The sequence below is a fragment of the Tenebrio molitor genome, chromosome 3 (assembly GCF_963966145.1).
Source record: "Tenebrio molitor chromosome 3, icTenMoli1.1, whole genome shotgun sequence".
In the NCBI taxonomy this organism is placed as follows: Eukaryota; Metazoa; Arthropoda; class Insecta; order Coleoptera; family Tenebrionidae; genus Tenebrio; species Tenebrio molitor.
Window position 1 is genome coordinate 9,671,677 of NC_091048.1, and position 16,744 is coordinate 9,688,420.

Here is a 16,744-nt window from a genome sequence, read left to right on the forward strand (position 1 = left end):
ATGGTTGCTGGCGTGATGGCATAGATTTCTGTTTGTAGTAATTGTATTCACACGTTGCTAGGCTACAAGTAAATCGTTTGTTAACGCTAATCATCTTTGTGTGGGCAAGAAAGGTAAATAAAAACTTGCAGCTCTAGATAATTTAACATAGAAATTTATAAAACACAGTTTGAGGTTGTTTAGTCTTTTTTTTTTCAATTTTTTTTTTTTTTGCTGATAATTAGAGATTACCTACATCTTATATCGTCCATTTATGCAACATTATTACGGCATAGCACAATTCCACAGTTTATTCTTTTTCAAAAATTCGCTACTATTGAGCTTGCAGCTACAGGAATTTAGTACTTATATCAGCCGTATAATAAAAAATGTTATAGAGAATAGAACCTATAGTTATCAAGGAGATATCAGATAAATTGTTATTACGTAAACGTCGAAGGTCGTCTGTTAGTAAAAACATAAAACAATGTGAATAAAACGGGAAGACAATTATGGACATAAAGGATTTAAAACAGTGAGTATTTAGAGTGATACGGTTATGATGTATTTGTATTCAAGCTGCAATTTCATTGTATTCTTTGTGTTACTTTTATATTCCTCTCTGGACAAAGCAGATCAGATTCTGAAGGTGACACAGTTGAGAGCTTGTTGACAAATTGTAATATCTGATCTAGAAAGAAAACTTAAAAAAATATAGAGATTCAGATTATGTTAATATTTTTTTTCTTCAAAAATTAGGTAGCTTGTAAATGAAGTTGCATAAAATTACATTATTTTAGGCACTTATTGCATTTAGTTATATCGAAACCAATAAACCATATTAACTGATGAGTTTATTGCGTTTTGTTAATGCGGATTTAAATTTTAGGGCCGAAAATTTGCTCATAAAATTAACACAAAATGATAACATTAAAAACATAATAGATAGTGAAATAGAAACATGGGATTTTCCTGATATTGATAACTACGCAGAGCTAGTGAGTAGGATTCATGAATTATTTAATAATTTCCACAATGAAGATTTCCAAAATGATCAAAATACAGTCAATGAAGCCCTAGATTGGTAAAGCAACGTAAATGTTTCAAGTACTTGTATGTAGGTATTTCACATTTTTTTAGGATCCTGTTTCATAAAATTCACGACATTTTACTACCCAACATAAAAATGAAATTTTCAGATGAAGATAAGAATTTTTTTGAAAAGTGCAAGTTTTTTTCGGATGTACAAGTTTCAGCTGAACAATTCGGAGCTGATGAAAATTACAGCATTCCTCTCTGCGCTGCCGTAAATGTGCACCTACAGATTAATTTATTTAATAATACGTGAAATATTTTTTGTAGGTTGTTGAATTGTCTGTCCTTGATAATTACAAGAGTCCTGCAGAAAAAATAAATTGTTTGTGCAGTACCTATGACTTGGTGTTTGCAGAAATTAAAACTGCTATGGTTTCTGTAATCTCACAAAATTCTGGTAAGTTTTACACCGAAGATACATTGAAGCATAAACTTCGTTGCACATCATTAAAAAAATCATAAGTTGCGCTATTTAAAAAGGAGAAGTTGGAATTTTTTCTAGTTAAACAGAAAACGAAAATTTGTTTTGTTTGGAATAAATGCAATACTTATTAATTGGACTGTGTTGTTTCAGAGAAAGACAATGAGATTCCTATAATCGACAACCGGGATATAATACCGGTATTAATGGTGGTGATAATTAGGTCGAAATTGGTTCATATATTTAGCAATTTGTTTTACATTAAAATGTTTTATAATAAACTAGAAGAAAACCGTATTGTTAGGTAAGTAGAAAAATTAAACATTTGAGTGTTTTGTCAATATAATGTTTTAGCGACATTTTTAAATCGTTTGAAACGGCAACAAATAGACTAATGGAGATAGATGTAAAGAATCTGCAGCCAATAACTGGAAAAATCATCAAAAGCATAGATCTGGAACAGTACATAAAAATTACTACGTGTGTTCAGGAAGAAAATGTGAACAAAACCTTGGTAGATGAAGAGAACCAACGAGTTTTGAAATTGATCAACCAATCTACCAGCGAAGACGAGTTACACTGATCATTCTACCTCCTTTAATACCAAAGATATTTTAACATTGTGATGTTTTGAATTATAATACATATTAAAATAAAAATATGAAATCTCTCAACGTATTTATTGAATAAAATAAAATAATTTTAAAAAGGCCATACCGGATACAAAGAAAAAAATTTTTTACGCCTTATTGTTCATTGCACTTGTATAACATTGATTTTTTTTTTTAATTAATACATCTATAAACACGGTTTTCAAAAGAAATGGGAGAAATAATAATATTTATAATTTATCAAAAGACTATGTAGGTATGTAGGTATAGGTAACGTTAATTGGCAATTGTTACCTACCCATTAAGAAATACCTATTTTTCTTGGATCATCAAGTAGGAATCCCTACATAACAGCTGTTCTTCAAAAATAGCTCAGTTTTTACTTTTTTGTAACATCAAAAAACTTTTCTCAGAGTGTAGAACGAGAGAAAGACGCTTTTAAATAGGTACCTAGGTAGGTGGGTATCTATGTATTTACTTTGTAGATTTCAGTTCTGAAGCTACACTCTGATTTTGTGCAAATTCAAATTCTAGATTAGGTAGGTACTTCTTTGACCTCAGTCCAAGTCACCAGCTAAGATTTAATAACGTGGCTTTGTGAAAATCGTAATTATTTTTTCTACTTTTGAATTGAGACTACTTTTGAAAAAGAATTACAGCAAGTCGATCTTTCTCGAAAGCTACCTATTTGGAAATCATTCTGTAATATTGCTGTACTCTCCACAGAACTCCAAAATACCTACTTTTGGAAGTAATAAGATACTGTACCTACCTATATTGTTTCAACAGTTTACCAGCATTTAATACCTACAATTTATTAATACCTATTTCATATCAGCGAATGCTTCAGTAAAGGAAAGAACGCTTGGAACATTGCACTCTTACGCGAAATAAAGCGTCAAATGAGGAGGTTTCCTCATTCAACTGTAATAGATAGGTATTTGAATCCTATTAGGAGAAGTTCTTATTCATTATTTTTTGTCAACGAATTATTAATTAAAGTAGGTATAAATTAATTCCGAAAAATATTTACAAAAATTAATAAAATAAGTACCTACCTATTGCAATTGTTAAGAATGAACAGTCTTCATAGTGAATAAATTTTAAATATAATTATATTTTAGAAGATTCAGTAGTTAATATGTCTAACTTTTATCTTTTCAGATGTGCTAAAATAAAACATTTAGGTAGGTACATTTTTTCAATAGGTAAGCGGTTTTTTTACCTAATTAAACTTGAAATGCATTTTACTGCAACTAATAAATGTAAAGAAAACTTTATTTCGATTATTTTTAGTATGTACTATAAGTTTAAACATCGATTTATTAGAAAGATTTTCGTCTAAAGGAATTGATAAAAATTATCAAAAGAATTTCAGTACCTACAACCTAGGTAATAATAATTTTTTAATACTTCATGTGTGCTATGAATTTAATTCCAGCTGATTTGTTTTTTATGTTTTACGGAAATTTACAATAATTAGAAATTATAAAAAATAAAAAATTGAAAACATTGCGTAGATCCATGTTGAGTAGAGACTGGTGGCGCCTCGAGACTCCTCGACGGTGACAAGGAGAAACTAATGTACCCCCACCGCGTCGTAAACAGTTTCCATTATAACCGACATACATCTTTTCGGTTTTGCGCTTTTTCTGGTTGCGATTGTGAGTGTGGTGTTGAATTTTGTGTTAAATCCATCAGAAACGACGATTTAAGGTAAAAACCGTTGAGCTTAATTAAAATCAGAAAAATCCTGGTCGAAAATTGCACGAAGTTCACATGAAAATTGACGAGTCAAATGCAAACAATCGTCACTTAAAATCCTGTATTTTGGGGTTACAATCCTAATAATTTAAGGGTGTACGTTAAATTAAGTGAAATTCGTGGTGGGCAGCGGTGGAGTTTTTGGCAGAGCAGGATTTTAAGCGTTGTTTTTGTGTTTGTTTTGAAGTGTTGTTATGAAGGTTAGTTTTTGTTGACTTGAGCGAATCTTTTGGTTCTAGCACGTAAATTTGATGGAATGATTGGTTGGGAAGTTTGTTTTTGAAGGTCTGAACGAGAATAATTGAAGAAAAAATGGCAACTCTAGGACATCAAGCAGCTGCAGCTTTGCTTGATTTCACCCAGAAGCTAGACATAAATTTGCTTGATACAGTGGTCGGTAGCATGTATGATGGTAACGGAGAGACACAGAGGATCGCTCAGGAAGTTCTGACAACGTTAAAGGAACATCCAGACGCCTGGACTCGAGTGGACACAATTTTGGAGTTTTCAAACAATCAACAGACAAAATACTACGCGCTTCAAATTCTCGAACAAGTCATTAAAACGAGGTGGAAAGTTTTACCGAGAAATCAGTGTGAAGGAATAAAGAAGTACATTGTGTCTCTAATAATCAAAACGAGTTCTGATTCAGAAACCTTGGAAGCAAACAAAACTTATTTAAATAAATTGAACATGATTTTAGTACAAGTTTTGAAGCGAGAGTGGCCTAAAAATTGGGAGAGTTTCATTCCTGACATAGTGGGAGCTAGTAAAACCAACGAAAGTTTGTGTCAAAACAACATGATCATATTAAAATTATTAAGTGAGGAATTATTTGATTTTTCTTCTGGGCAAATTACACAAACTAAAGCTAAACATTTGAAAGACACCATGTGCTCTGAATTTTCGGCAATTTTTCATCTGTGCCAGTTCGTCTTGGAAAATTCACAAAATCCCCCTTTGGTCAACGCCACCCTCGAAACTCTTTTAAGGTTTCTAAATTGGATTCCACTGGGATACATTTTCGAAACAAAATTGATCAACACGTTGATTTTCAAATTTCTAACTGTTCCTATGTTTCGAAACGTTACTCTCAAATGTTTAACTGAAATAGCAGGAGTTACCGTCAGCAATTACGACGACATGTTTATTAATCTTTTTAACCAAACTATGTCACAATTAGAAATAATGTTGCCACTTCAGACAGACATCAAGTCTGCTTATGCTTGCGGCCAGGATCAAGAGCAGAACTTCATACAAAATCTCGCGTTATTCTTGTGTACATTTTTGAAAGAGCACGGCAACCTGGCGGAAACTGGCGGTCAAGTCGAGGTGCTGAGGAACGCCTTGCGATACTTGGTTTTGATATCGGAAGTAGAGGAAGTCGAAATTTTCAAAATCTGTCTGGAATACTGGAACACACTGGCATCCGAACTGTACCGAGAGGTCCCCTTTTCTGGAGCCACCCCGATCTTTTTCGGTACAAGAAGGGCTCTGTATCAAGAAGTGTTGAATAAAGTGCGCTACATAATGATCTCACGAATGGCGAAACCGGAGGAAGTGCTCGTTGTTGAAACGGATAATGGAGAAGTGGTGAGAGAATTTATGAAAGATACTGATTCGATAAATTTGTACAAGAACATGAGAGAAACCTTAGTATACCTGACGCATCTGGATTATGCAGACACCGAAAGGATCATGACTGTCAAATTGCAAAACCAAGTGAACGGGAGCGAATGGTCTTGGAAAAATCTCAATACGCTATGTTGGGCCATCGGCAGTATATCGGGAGCGATGCACGAAGAAGACGAGAAGCGTTTCCTAGTTACGGTGATTAAAGATCTGTTGGGACTGTGCGAACAAAAGCGGGGCAAAGATAACAAGGCCATAATCGCCTCCAACATCATGTACGTGGTTGGCCAGTATCCGAGGTTTCTCCGAGCCCATTGGAAATTTTTAAAGACTGTCGTCAACAAATTGTTCGAATTTATGCACGAAACTCACGACGGAGTCCAAGACATGGCTTGTGATACCTTTATCAAAATTGCCTTGAAATGTAGACGACACTTTGTAACAACACAAATTGGTGAATCATGTCCTTTCATCGAGGATATATTAAGTTCTGTTTCAACTATAATTTGTGACTTGCAGCAGCAACAAGTACACACATTTTATGAAGCAGTTGGTTACATGATTTCAGCTCAAGTCGATACCGCCACGCAAGAGGCGTTGATAGAGAAGTACATGTTGTTACCCAACCAGGTTCGTTTCTTTTGGTTTCTTCTTGTGAAGTCGTTGCATTTATTTTATTTTGTTTTTAAGGTTTGGGATGATATTATTAGTCAAGCCAGTAAAAATGTCGACATATTGAAGGAAATCGACGTTGTTAAGCAATTAGCGAGTATTTTAAAAACGAACGTTAGGGCCTGTAAAGCGTTAAACCACGCCTATGTGATGCAGCTGGGAAGAATATATTTGGACATGCTTAATGTTTATAAGGTAAGTGTTTCAATTTCATGGGAAAATCTGTCTGGTTTAACATTTTTGACAAAGTCGGTATCGACTTAATGGACTAACAATATGACGGGAATTATGTACTGTCGCGAGCAATAAATTTTGGTCGTCAATGTCATTTCAAAATTTGGTTAGATTGTCACAAATTTAAAAAATTTCCCTGCGTGATTATGCCCATGTGAACAAAGTGTCAAAAAAATGAGAACAAAAATGACAACTAATGTCATACAACATGATGATAGGTTATGATATTTACGCCTGTTTTACAATGGAGTATTTTCGATTACATGTGAACAAAGTGTCAAAAAAATGAGAACAAAAATGACAACTAATGTCATACAACATGATGATAGGTTATGATATTTACGACTGTTTTACAATGGAGTATTTTCGATTACGTCAAAGAATGACCTTGACAACCAAAATTCATTGCTCGCGACTGTATGTCGTTGCACTCTAACGATCATTTCTTGATGATAAATCAAGCGGCGAACTGACACTTGATATATTCGGCTTTGCTGCAATGCCGATACGATTAAATGATGCATCCGATGAAATAATTTTATTAAATATTTGCCTAAAAAATGTTTGTTCAAGTACTTACCGGAATTATCCATGATTTCCTTAATCTATTTAAATCTAGCATTTGCTTTTTGTTATCGCTGTTACACTTGTCGATAATAATTTATATACAAAATTCATTTCCGAGAATTGTTAATTTGGGTCTGTCCTTATCATCTTTTTATTGCTTTGTCAATAAAATACAACAAATCGGTTGATGCACGAATTTTAGAAATACATATGTATAGTATTTCAGTCACTATAGTTACTGTCAATTAATGACGCAATAAATTTTTTTGATGCGACAATTATTTATTACCACATGAAACCATCTCAAGTAGCTGTAGGAAATACATATTTAGAAGGTTGTAAATTCTCAATAACTTTGTTTTTAGTTTAGCAAAGAAAGTGTGTTAGTGTTGATAGTTTTTTTTATCGAAATGGATAAAGTAGATGAATAGTAATTTATTATACGGGTTTTATAAGACACCATTTTGTCGCACGCGTTTTTTAGAACACGAAGAGCGCAGCGAGGAGTGCTATAAAGCAAACCGACTGTAATACAATATTTTTTCTATTTTGCCCCTATTTTAAATTTTACATAAAAAAAAGTTCAAAACGCAATGCTAGGGGTCAGTTTACAGAAGCGAAATTAAGTTAATCGTAATCAAATACGAGATTAACTGACCACATGATCAGATTGAACCAATCGAATTCTCGGGTTCATGGGTTAATCGGGCATTAAGATTTAATTGGAATTAAATATTTAATTCCCTTTCTATAAACTGGCCCTAGGAAAATTATTTTTGGCAAATATAAAGGGTTGGTAACACTGGTAACTAGACGAACAATTGCAACTTTTGAATTTAAATTGCCGTGAAGTGCAGTGATCTCGTAGCAACTACTCCCTGTGAGTCACTACCAACATTAAAAATTTAAGTAAATATTCCTGAAACCGGTATCGAAAAGAACCCCTTTTCGATACCCGTTTGAGTGTTATACTGACTGTGTTAAAGGTGCAAAATAGAAAAAAATAAATCTTTACATCATTCAGCATTGAACATTGTTCGAATTTATGGTTTATGAAGCACATGATTTATTTATACTTATTTGATTTAATTGAAAAATTATACTATTGAGTTTGTATATTTTTGTGCTCTAATAATAATGTTAATAAGCGTAATAAGAAACAAAAAATGTCGTAAGTGATCAGTCACTATCAGAAAATGGACGGCAGCTAAAATTCTTTCACATTTTTATTCAAAACATTATTTTGGTAATCATACCAAAATGTTTCTCGCTTGTCTTTTAACTGATTAAAATAGATGACAATCACAAGGGGTGGAAATTGTTGTGTCGAGTTTTTATTGAAGTCAGCGTATTAAGTCTGTGTATAATTGCATGGATTGAAAGTTACCAAATTAAATAAAAAAGAGGTACAACTACAATTTATACATCGCTCGTTCGTACTAGTTTCGTAATAAACAGAATAATTGAAAGTGCTAAAGTTTTGCCACTATCTGTCTATCACCGTTTATTTGAAGTCGAGTGAATTCCTATGTGTGCACTAAATAAAAAGTAAACAGTTAGCTTTTAGTACTATTGCGAGCAAAAAAAAGTGGGACGTCAACGTCATTGTCTTGACTTTTAATGTGAAATAACCCTTACCTGATTCTAACCCTACTTTGAATTGATTGACGTTGTCAATAAGTATTGTAGGTTGTAGGGAATGATTGTAAGTAAGCACGTAGTGAATATTTTTTTTAATGCAAAGTTCCAATCAAAATCTTTATCAAAAGAAGAGGGCATTTGGAAAAGGAAAATAGGAGTATAATAGTAGTTTATTTAACGAGTTCAAGTGTAAATTGGGCTTTTTTTGGCATGAATGGGCCAGTTTAAAACGCGAGTGAAACGAGCGTTTTAAAGGCCCACGAGTGCCAAAAAGAGCCCAATTTACACACGAACGAGTTGAATACAACGTTTTTTTGTTCGACGAGCCCCTTAAAGACTACAAATCGCTCAAAATCTTTAAAATTAGCTTGACGTTTCATTTTGACAAGTTGTGACATTTATCAAAATCCGTTCACAAAGGAGAAAATTCTCAAATTCTGACAGTGTCGAACAAAAAAATTAGTTTTTAAACTGTCAGCTGGAATAGTGTCAAAAAAATTACTATAAAGCTTGAACTACATCGAATTTTTCAAAACTGACAGAAATTTGATGTTCCACTTTTTTGCCCGCAATAATAGTATGTACCTTCTACTTTATACAGTGTGTCCAAAAAGTTTGGAAACACCCAAATGAAAACGTAACGCATAATTTTTCAAAAAAATCTAAAATCAATTAGGTTTTCTCAGGAAATTTCTTATGTAAATTGAAAATTTTTTTGACCGACGGGTAGACAATTAAAAGATCTGTTAAAAACAGTGGTAAAAATGCGACGTTGCCATTTAAAAAAAACCTCTGATGACATCATAACTCTTTCAAGGTCATCAAAAACAGCAAACAGATACCATCAACAGAAAGCTTTTTGAAAACGCTAGTTCACCTGTTTTTACGTTTTTCTCGAAAATAATTCGTATCTATTTTATTGGGGTGTTTCCAGACTTTTTGGACATGCTGTATACATACTTGGCAGCTTTGATGGTTGTACAGCTGAATTCAAAAAAGCGGGAAATGTAAAAAAAATGACACGTTTTTTTTTTTTCATTTTTGTTATAGCTTGAAAATGGCTTTTAGAAATATGTAGGTTAGAATTATTTGAGGGTAAGTCAGTTTAGAAATAAATAATTCAATGACATTTTTCAAACTTTTTAGGTACTGTCAAGTAGACAATTAACTGACAAATATTTAAAACCAAATTTACATTAGGAAAATTTACGTCCTTTAATTCGGTGTAGTTGCCTTTTATGCGAAAATACTTCTGATTTCGTACCTATTTACATTGTCTCTTGATGTTTTTGATATGACACTTTGACAGATTTGTAGTCGAGCACAACTTACACCACACAACTGCCACAATTGCCACTAGGGAGTGGACAGATAGTACAGTTGATTGCAAGAAAAATGAGCATTGTCAGAATAAAATTGAAAAATTTTACAATATTCCCATAGTGTGAAAACTTCTTACGAGATATAGGTTAGGATTATGGTCAAAATTCAATGGCATTTTAAAAAATTATTTGGTAGGTAGGTATAAGAAAATTTTCATTTTTTTTTTTTTTTGCAACCAACTGTAATGACGTCAAGTGTAATTCTTATTTATTTACGTGGGGCAGTTATGAAAAACAAAATATCTGAAAACATGCCCTGTAAGTTAAAAAACCGTCACTTGTCAATTGTGGCATTTACGTGAATTTTATTAAAAGAAAATATTTTGGCTCGAGAACAAAATATTCGAAACAAATCATATTTTCGAAATGGGAATGAAGGAAATAGTGATTCACCACACACAACCTGTTTGTTGGAGTTTGTATGATTGAAGCTATATCACGTTTTTAAAAGTTTTGTTTTCTATAGCCGCCCCTTTTTTTTTCTTCTTAATTCATACTGTAGGTATAAAGACGGTTAAAACCGCTCCTTCATCTTCAATGCAATATGTCTTGTGTTCCGTTTAATTATAATTTTGTAAATGTTGAAATTACGGGGTTCAATTAACACTTACGTTGTCTTCTGTTTTTAATGCTGTAATTTATTATCGGTATAAAATTTTATCTCTACAAATATGGACAAGAACATTGTTTATTAACACAGTAAACAACAGGAAGTGAAATGACAAGTGCTGGAAATTATACAAAAAAACCTTTTGATGTATGAAAATGAACACGTGCGTATGTATTGCTCAAAACAGATGTTGTTGCAGACAATCATAAAAGAAGTCTTATTATTATTAAAAAAAGTTTTCTTTCGCCAAAACAACATACATATTTTGTATACATACCTATTTCACTAAATCTCAAATTGAAAATTTTAATTACTTTGCATTTAATTAATAATGAATAAAAAAATCAAATCAAAATATTTACTGCCTATTCAACATAATAGAGAAAATATATAAATATTCTTATTTTTATAACTTCTATTATGTATTTTTTACTTTTTACTGCTGCTTTTCTCCAGTCCTGTTGGTGATAGTTTTATCGTTCGTATAATCTGCATTATCATTGGAATACGGTTAATTGGGACGCATCGTGATCGGGACTGATTTATCTTAATTAAACTGTTGTCTGAGTTATGCGATTTTGCACACAAAGAACATTTTCTTCAACGCACCATTACTTCACTTTTGGTGATATGTATTGCAGTTGGCTTATTTAATCAGTAGTAGAAAGCCTATGGCTACCATAGTACCTGAACATGCTAAATTGAGAAAAAAGTAAGCCATATTGGTTAAAATGACACCCTATTACGAATTTTCCTCAGTGAAGATGCATCTTTAAAACAACGAAATAAGTTTTTGACCTTCAATAGATTTACTTTTAAGCTAGTTTGACACAATGCTAAATTTTGTAGAAAATTTGTTAGAAAATGAGAGAGACCCTCCATCAGGACCAATGAACGATCAGGAATGACAAAGACAGACTATGATCCTGATCGAGGGTCTCTCTCATTTTCTAACAAATTTTCTACAAAATTTACCATCGTGTCGTACAGCCTTAAGGCTGTATGACACGATGCTAAATTTTGTAGAAAATTTGTTAGAACATGAGAGAGAACCAATGAACGATCAGGATATGACAAAGACAGACTATGATCCTGATCGTTCATTGGTCCTGATCGAGGGTCTCTCTCATTTTCTAACAAATTTTCTACAAAATTTAGCATCGTGTCAAACAAGCTTTAAGCTAGTTTGACACGATGCTAAATTTTGTAGAGAATCGCCCTCAAATGTCACATGATTTATATTGACAAATCACAACTCCGAATTGTTTGAATAGCAACCAATCACAATTTAATTAAGCGGAAATTTTCCCTAGGGAAAATTTCCGATATAATTGATCTAGGGAAAAAAAATTTCGGGCGATTCTCTTCCGAATATACCTCGGGACAGATATATATCGCCGGAAATTTTTTCTTGCAGTCCAACACTCGTGTTTGTCGCTCAAAATTACCCTCGGGCTGGCGCCCTCGTGTAATTTTCTTGCTACAAACACTCGTGTGTGAGGACTGCTCGAACAAATTTCCGGCAATATATCTGTCCCTTGGTATATTATATATGAAAATGTTTTAGAAAATGAGAGAGACCCTCGATCAGGACCAATGAACGATCAGGAATGACAAAGACAGACTATGATCCTGATCGTTCATTGGTCCTGATCGAGGGTCTCTCTCATTTTCTAACAAATTTTCTACAAAATTTAGCATCGTGTCAAACGACCTTTAAATAAGGCCGGTTCAAAAAAAATGTTTTTTTAATAATTCGATGGGTATTAGAGAAAATTCGCTCTCCAACATCAACTTTGAGGATAAATTTAAATAAACGCACGATAGTAAAGGGTGTTTTTTTTTAATTTGGCGTCGAAGTAGGCGTTGGAGAGTCGATTGAGATCGCACCACTCGTGTAAAAGCGTAAGATTTAACAGCTGATCCGTGATCCGTAACCTGTATAGTGCGTTCACATTCGACAGTTCAACGCCTACTTCGACGCCAAATTAAAATAAAAACACCCGTTATTTTGAACGTGCAAGTACAGGATTATTATAAATGATTATAGTGGAAGCAGGCCATGCCCATGTTATGAAATTTTTCCAGCTTTCAGTGAACTGTCAATTTTTGTCACTGTCACTGTCATTTTTTATGTGAAAAGAGTGGTGATGAGAATTTTATTAATTTTTTTTTTTTTAATTAACGATTGAATCCAAAAATATTGAGTTGTTTTGCACCCAATTCAACTCCTGTGTGTGAAAGGTGTGTACTCACTTATGCACATATTTTTGATGTTTTTTATATGGAGCGGCAACCATAAATTTTACATTCAGTTTTTACGCCTACTTGGACTACAATAATTTAGAATAACCCTGTATTTTAGAAGAACGTGCGTACGTAATTAGGAATTAAATAATGTTGCCTTTATTTCTAACATTGTGATTGTGTTTCACTGTAACAGGAGAAATTGTCAATATTTTACTTAATATCTACTAGAATGTATCGGGTGTTCATTTAAATTTCCGCACGATATAAAGAATTTCGTAACGACGTAAGGTTAGAAGCTTATATTTGATAAATGCAGGTCTACGTAGTAGCTTCAAAAGTTTTCGGTTTTGACTTACATGGAGAAGCGTAAAAGACAACTTTATTGTTTGTATTTCAACACTCACTTTGCGTTGACTTTATTCATGTTCAAATGTTTGTGTAAGATCCGCATTAGCCATTACCATCTTACTATTAATTCCATGGCCTTTTGGGCCATACTTTTTTCTTTAAGATGTGTTTCTCGAGAAATCTTCCATACGACTCGCGTGCTAATTAGAGAATGATATTTTTCTCATTTTATCACAATGTAATATGAAACGGAAGACTCCCCATAAACAGCATCCAAACGCAGATCTCCAAAGGGCTTTTTCTTCTTTCTTGTTAAGGATTTAGTGACAGCTCAATTTTGTTCCAATAATACTTCTTTGCGTAGGATTAACTAATGAGCGAAAGACCAGACAAAAGTGGTCAGGCCGGAAAGTTTTGAACCTTACTGCAAGTCGCAAAACGCAGCTTGGTACATGAGATGCGCAAATAGAATGAGAAATCTGACTTGCAAGAAAGACCGAAAATCCTCCGACGGCTTCGTTTACTGTGGGTCTCTCCCCACTACTTCCCACAATTTTACTGCGCATCCATTTCCCAAGTATCAAGCTACGTTTTGCGACTTGTACGTACAATTACATTACCAAATAATACTGAGTGACCGCAAAATATACAATTAAAAAAAAAATTAATGTTTGCTGGAGTCTGCGCAGCAGTAAATCGGTTAATGACGTCTTCCTATTTCTTCTAGCAAAGAAAACAACCGCAGTTTCAATTTTGACGTTTTTACTGTCCTCTTCAATAATTGAAACAAAATTCTGAATCATCGTTACCGGGTTAGTTTAGTTGTAATTCTCCTCCCACATTGTAAAAAAATTGTTTTTTTTTTAATGTGGGATGGATACAACCATTGTGAGTAGTGTTGTAAATGGTGTCATAAAAACTAATAGATTCATGCTATTTATTTTTAAAACTCTTGCAGCAAATTATTTTAACCACTGGATGCAACAGTAATAAAATATCGTGAAAAAATTCAATTTCTGTGGGCTGGACGTTCATTTCAGTTCACTTGGAAGTTTTGTTATTTTTTTTTTTTTATTTGTTTGTATTGTCGAGTTCTGTTCTCATCACTCATTGTCAGCTACAAATGTTACATCTTCGTTTCACGTAGTACCTACTATAATTTGTTTTTTATTTGGTTTGCGAAGACTTCACCCAATTTGTTGGAGCTTATTATTAGACCGTTGACGAAAGTAAAAGTCAGTTTTTGTTGTCGGAAGTCGGTTAGTTAGCCAAACAGTGGGTCAATTTAGTGTGTTGAAGCTGACACATTTTCGTGACCACTTGCAAATTTTCCAGGTTATGTCAGAAAATATAACCGCAGCCATCGCACTGAACGGCGAACTAGTAACAAATCAGCCGTTAATAAAAGCTATGAGGGTGGTTAAGAAAGAGACTTTAAAATTAATATCAGACTGGATCTCGAGGACGCACGACCACGTCATGGTCTTGGAAAATTTCATACCTCCGTTTTTAGATGCCGTATTGTTAGACTATCAACGAACGGCCGTACCTTCGGCGAGAGAACCAGAAGTTCTCAGTGCCATCGCGACCATAGTCAACAAATTAGAAATGCACATTACTTCAGAGGTAAGAGATGAACCACAGTTTGTTTGGTGTGTTGTGTCAAGTCGTACCTCTCGTTAGGTCCCAAAAATATTCGACGCCGTGTTCGAATGCACGTTAGCCATGATCAACAAGGACTTCGAGGAGTATCCCGATCACAGAACGAACTTCTTCCTGTTACTGCAAGCCGTCAACAATTTCTGTTTTCCCGCCTTCTTGAGCATACCTCCTGCCCAGTTCAAACTGGTCCTGGACAGCATAATATGGGCGTTCAAGCACACGATGAGAAACGTGGCCGACACGGGCCTCCAGATTTTGCTCAAGCTATTGCAGAACGTCGAACAGTTCGAACATGCAGCTCCTAGTTTTTATCAAACATACCTTACCGACATCCTCCAGCACGTATTCTCGGTGGTGACAGACACGTCACACACGGCGGGACTGTCGATGCACGCGACAATACTGGCGTACATTTTTTCGCTGGTCGAAGCCGGAAGAGTGAACTGTCAGTTAGGACCAACCCCCAACAACGTTCTTTACATTCAGGAATTCACAGCGACGCTGTTGAGATCTGCTTTCCCTCATTTGACGGACAACCAAATCAAGATAACGGTGCAGGGGATGTTCAATTTAGATCAAGATATACCAGCCTTCAAGGAACATCTCAGAGACTTCCTCGTACAAATTAGGGTAAGCGAGAGTCGACGAAATCGCGAGTTTGGATAATTTGTCTTGTCCGCAGGAGTACACAGGTGAAGATGATTCAGACTTGTTCTTGGACGAACGCGAGAAGACGCTGCAAGCGGCGCAAGCTGAAAAACGTCGAATCCAGCTCTCCGTACCTGGTATTCTAAATCCTCACGAGGTTCCCGAAGAGATGCAAGATTAGCAGTCTAACTTGTAGAGAAAATATTGTAAACTAATAATCTAAATCTTATAATTTAGAACGATATTTTTGTATTTGTATCATTCATAAATATGATTGCATCTTCGTGCAGTCTACTAGCGAAAACGTGTTTTGTGCGAGTTAAAATATTGGAAGTTGCTTTCTGTTAGGTTTTTTTTATACACAATATAATTTTAAGCAAAGTTGATTTGATTTTTCTTTCTAACGTTGATTATTTAGCATGGTCTTTTTTAAACGAAAATCTTGTAATTGTTGGCACAAGGATCGTTTACTGAATGTAAGTTACTGTACGTTTAGGTTGAATGTCATCGTTTTTTTTTTTGTTTTGCGAATGGATGATTGGCTTTTTGATTGTTTAGACGAGTATCGCGTTTATTCACTATCGGTTCAAATGTTAAAATATTACTTGAATTGTTTAGTACTTATTGTTTCAATTAAAGCAAGATACACGCATACATTGATCTAATAATTCGAATTTGATAGATGAAAAAGTTTGTACATTTTTATAACAAAACTTGTGTATAAAAAAGTATATATTATAAAAAAGAATTAGACATTTCAGTTGTTTGCATTTATTACGCATGATTTGTTCGCGCTCGATCACTTTTTTATATCTAGACTGCTGTACATAATGAAGCCAATTTCTGGGTTGTGGTATGTTTGTTTTTAAGCAAATTTGCCAAATTTATTTATTTTTCTTTTTGTAACAGTATGTCAAAAATACTACAGTTTACATTATTGTATTAGAAATTAGTTGCGTTTTGTATAAATGCTTTTCGAGTTGCTTTGTGAATCCATTTTAGTCTATATATAACACTGTACCATCAATCACGTGGTACAATGAACCTGTAGTGTGTAGTTGTTAATAATTTGTGATCAATTTCAGTAATAAAATACACAAAACTGAAATATTGACAGTATTTTATTTTAACAGTCACCTGTGGCACTTTTCGACCAGTTATCGCCAACAATAAAATTTCCAAGTTTCAGCGAATACCGATAAACAAATTCTTTTGCGATAATCTCATG

General features: G+C 33.9%; 2 protein-coding genes and 1 long non-coding RNA gene across 3 annotated transcripts; all 3 read left to right on the forward strand.

Moving 5' to 3' along the window:
• Positions 1-377: 377 nt before the first annotated feature.
• On the forward strand, positions 378-2,165 carry LOC138126279 (ankyrin repeat domain-containing protein 27-like). The gene is made up of 6 exons (XM_069041999.1): positions 378-514; positions 869-1,063; positions 1,120-1,285; positions 1,342-1,471; positions 1,649-1,799; positions 1,850-2,165. Exons 1-6 carry the CDS (start codon positions 492-494, stop codon positions 2,076-2,078), a joined length of 894 nt encoding a protein of 297 aa, XP_068898100.1. The 5' UTR covers positions 378-491; the 3' UTR covers positions 2,079-2,165.
• A 1,500-nt stretch (positions 2,166-3,665) lies between these two features.
• Positions 3,666-16,628, forward strand: emb (exportin-1 emb). The gene is made up of 6 exons (XM_069042503.1): positions 3,666-3,822; positions 4,110-6,132; positions 6,193-6,369; positions 14,542-14,832; positions 14,890-15,498; positions 15,551-16,628. Exons 2-6 carry the CDS (start codon positions 4,183-4,185, stop codon positions 15,695-15,697), a joined length of 3,174 nt encoding a protein of 1,057 aa, XP_068898604.1. The 5' UTR covers positions 3,666-3,822; positions 4,110-4,182; the 3' UTR covers positions 15,698-16,628.
• Positions 6,377-6,795, forward strand: LOC138126735 (uncharacterized). The gene is made up of 2 exons (XR_011157938.1): positions 6,377-6,626; positions 6,738-6,795. It is a non-coding gene; the product is annotated as an uncharacterized lncRNA (long non-coding RNA).
• Positions 16,629-16,744: the final 116 nt, after the last annotated feature.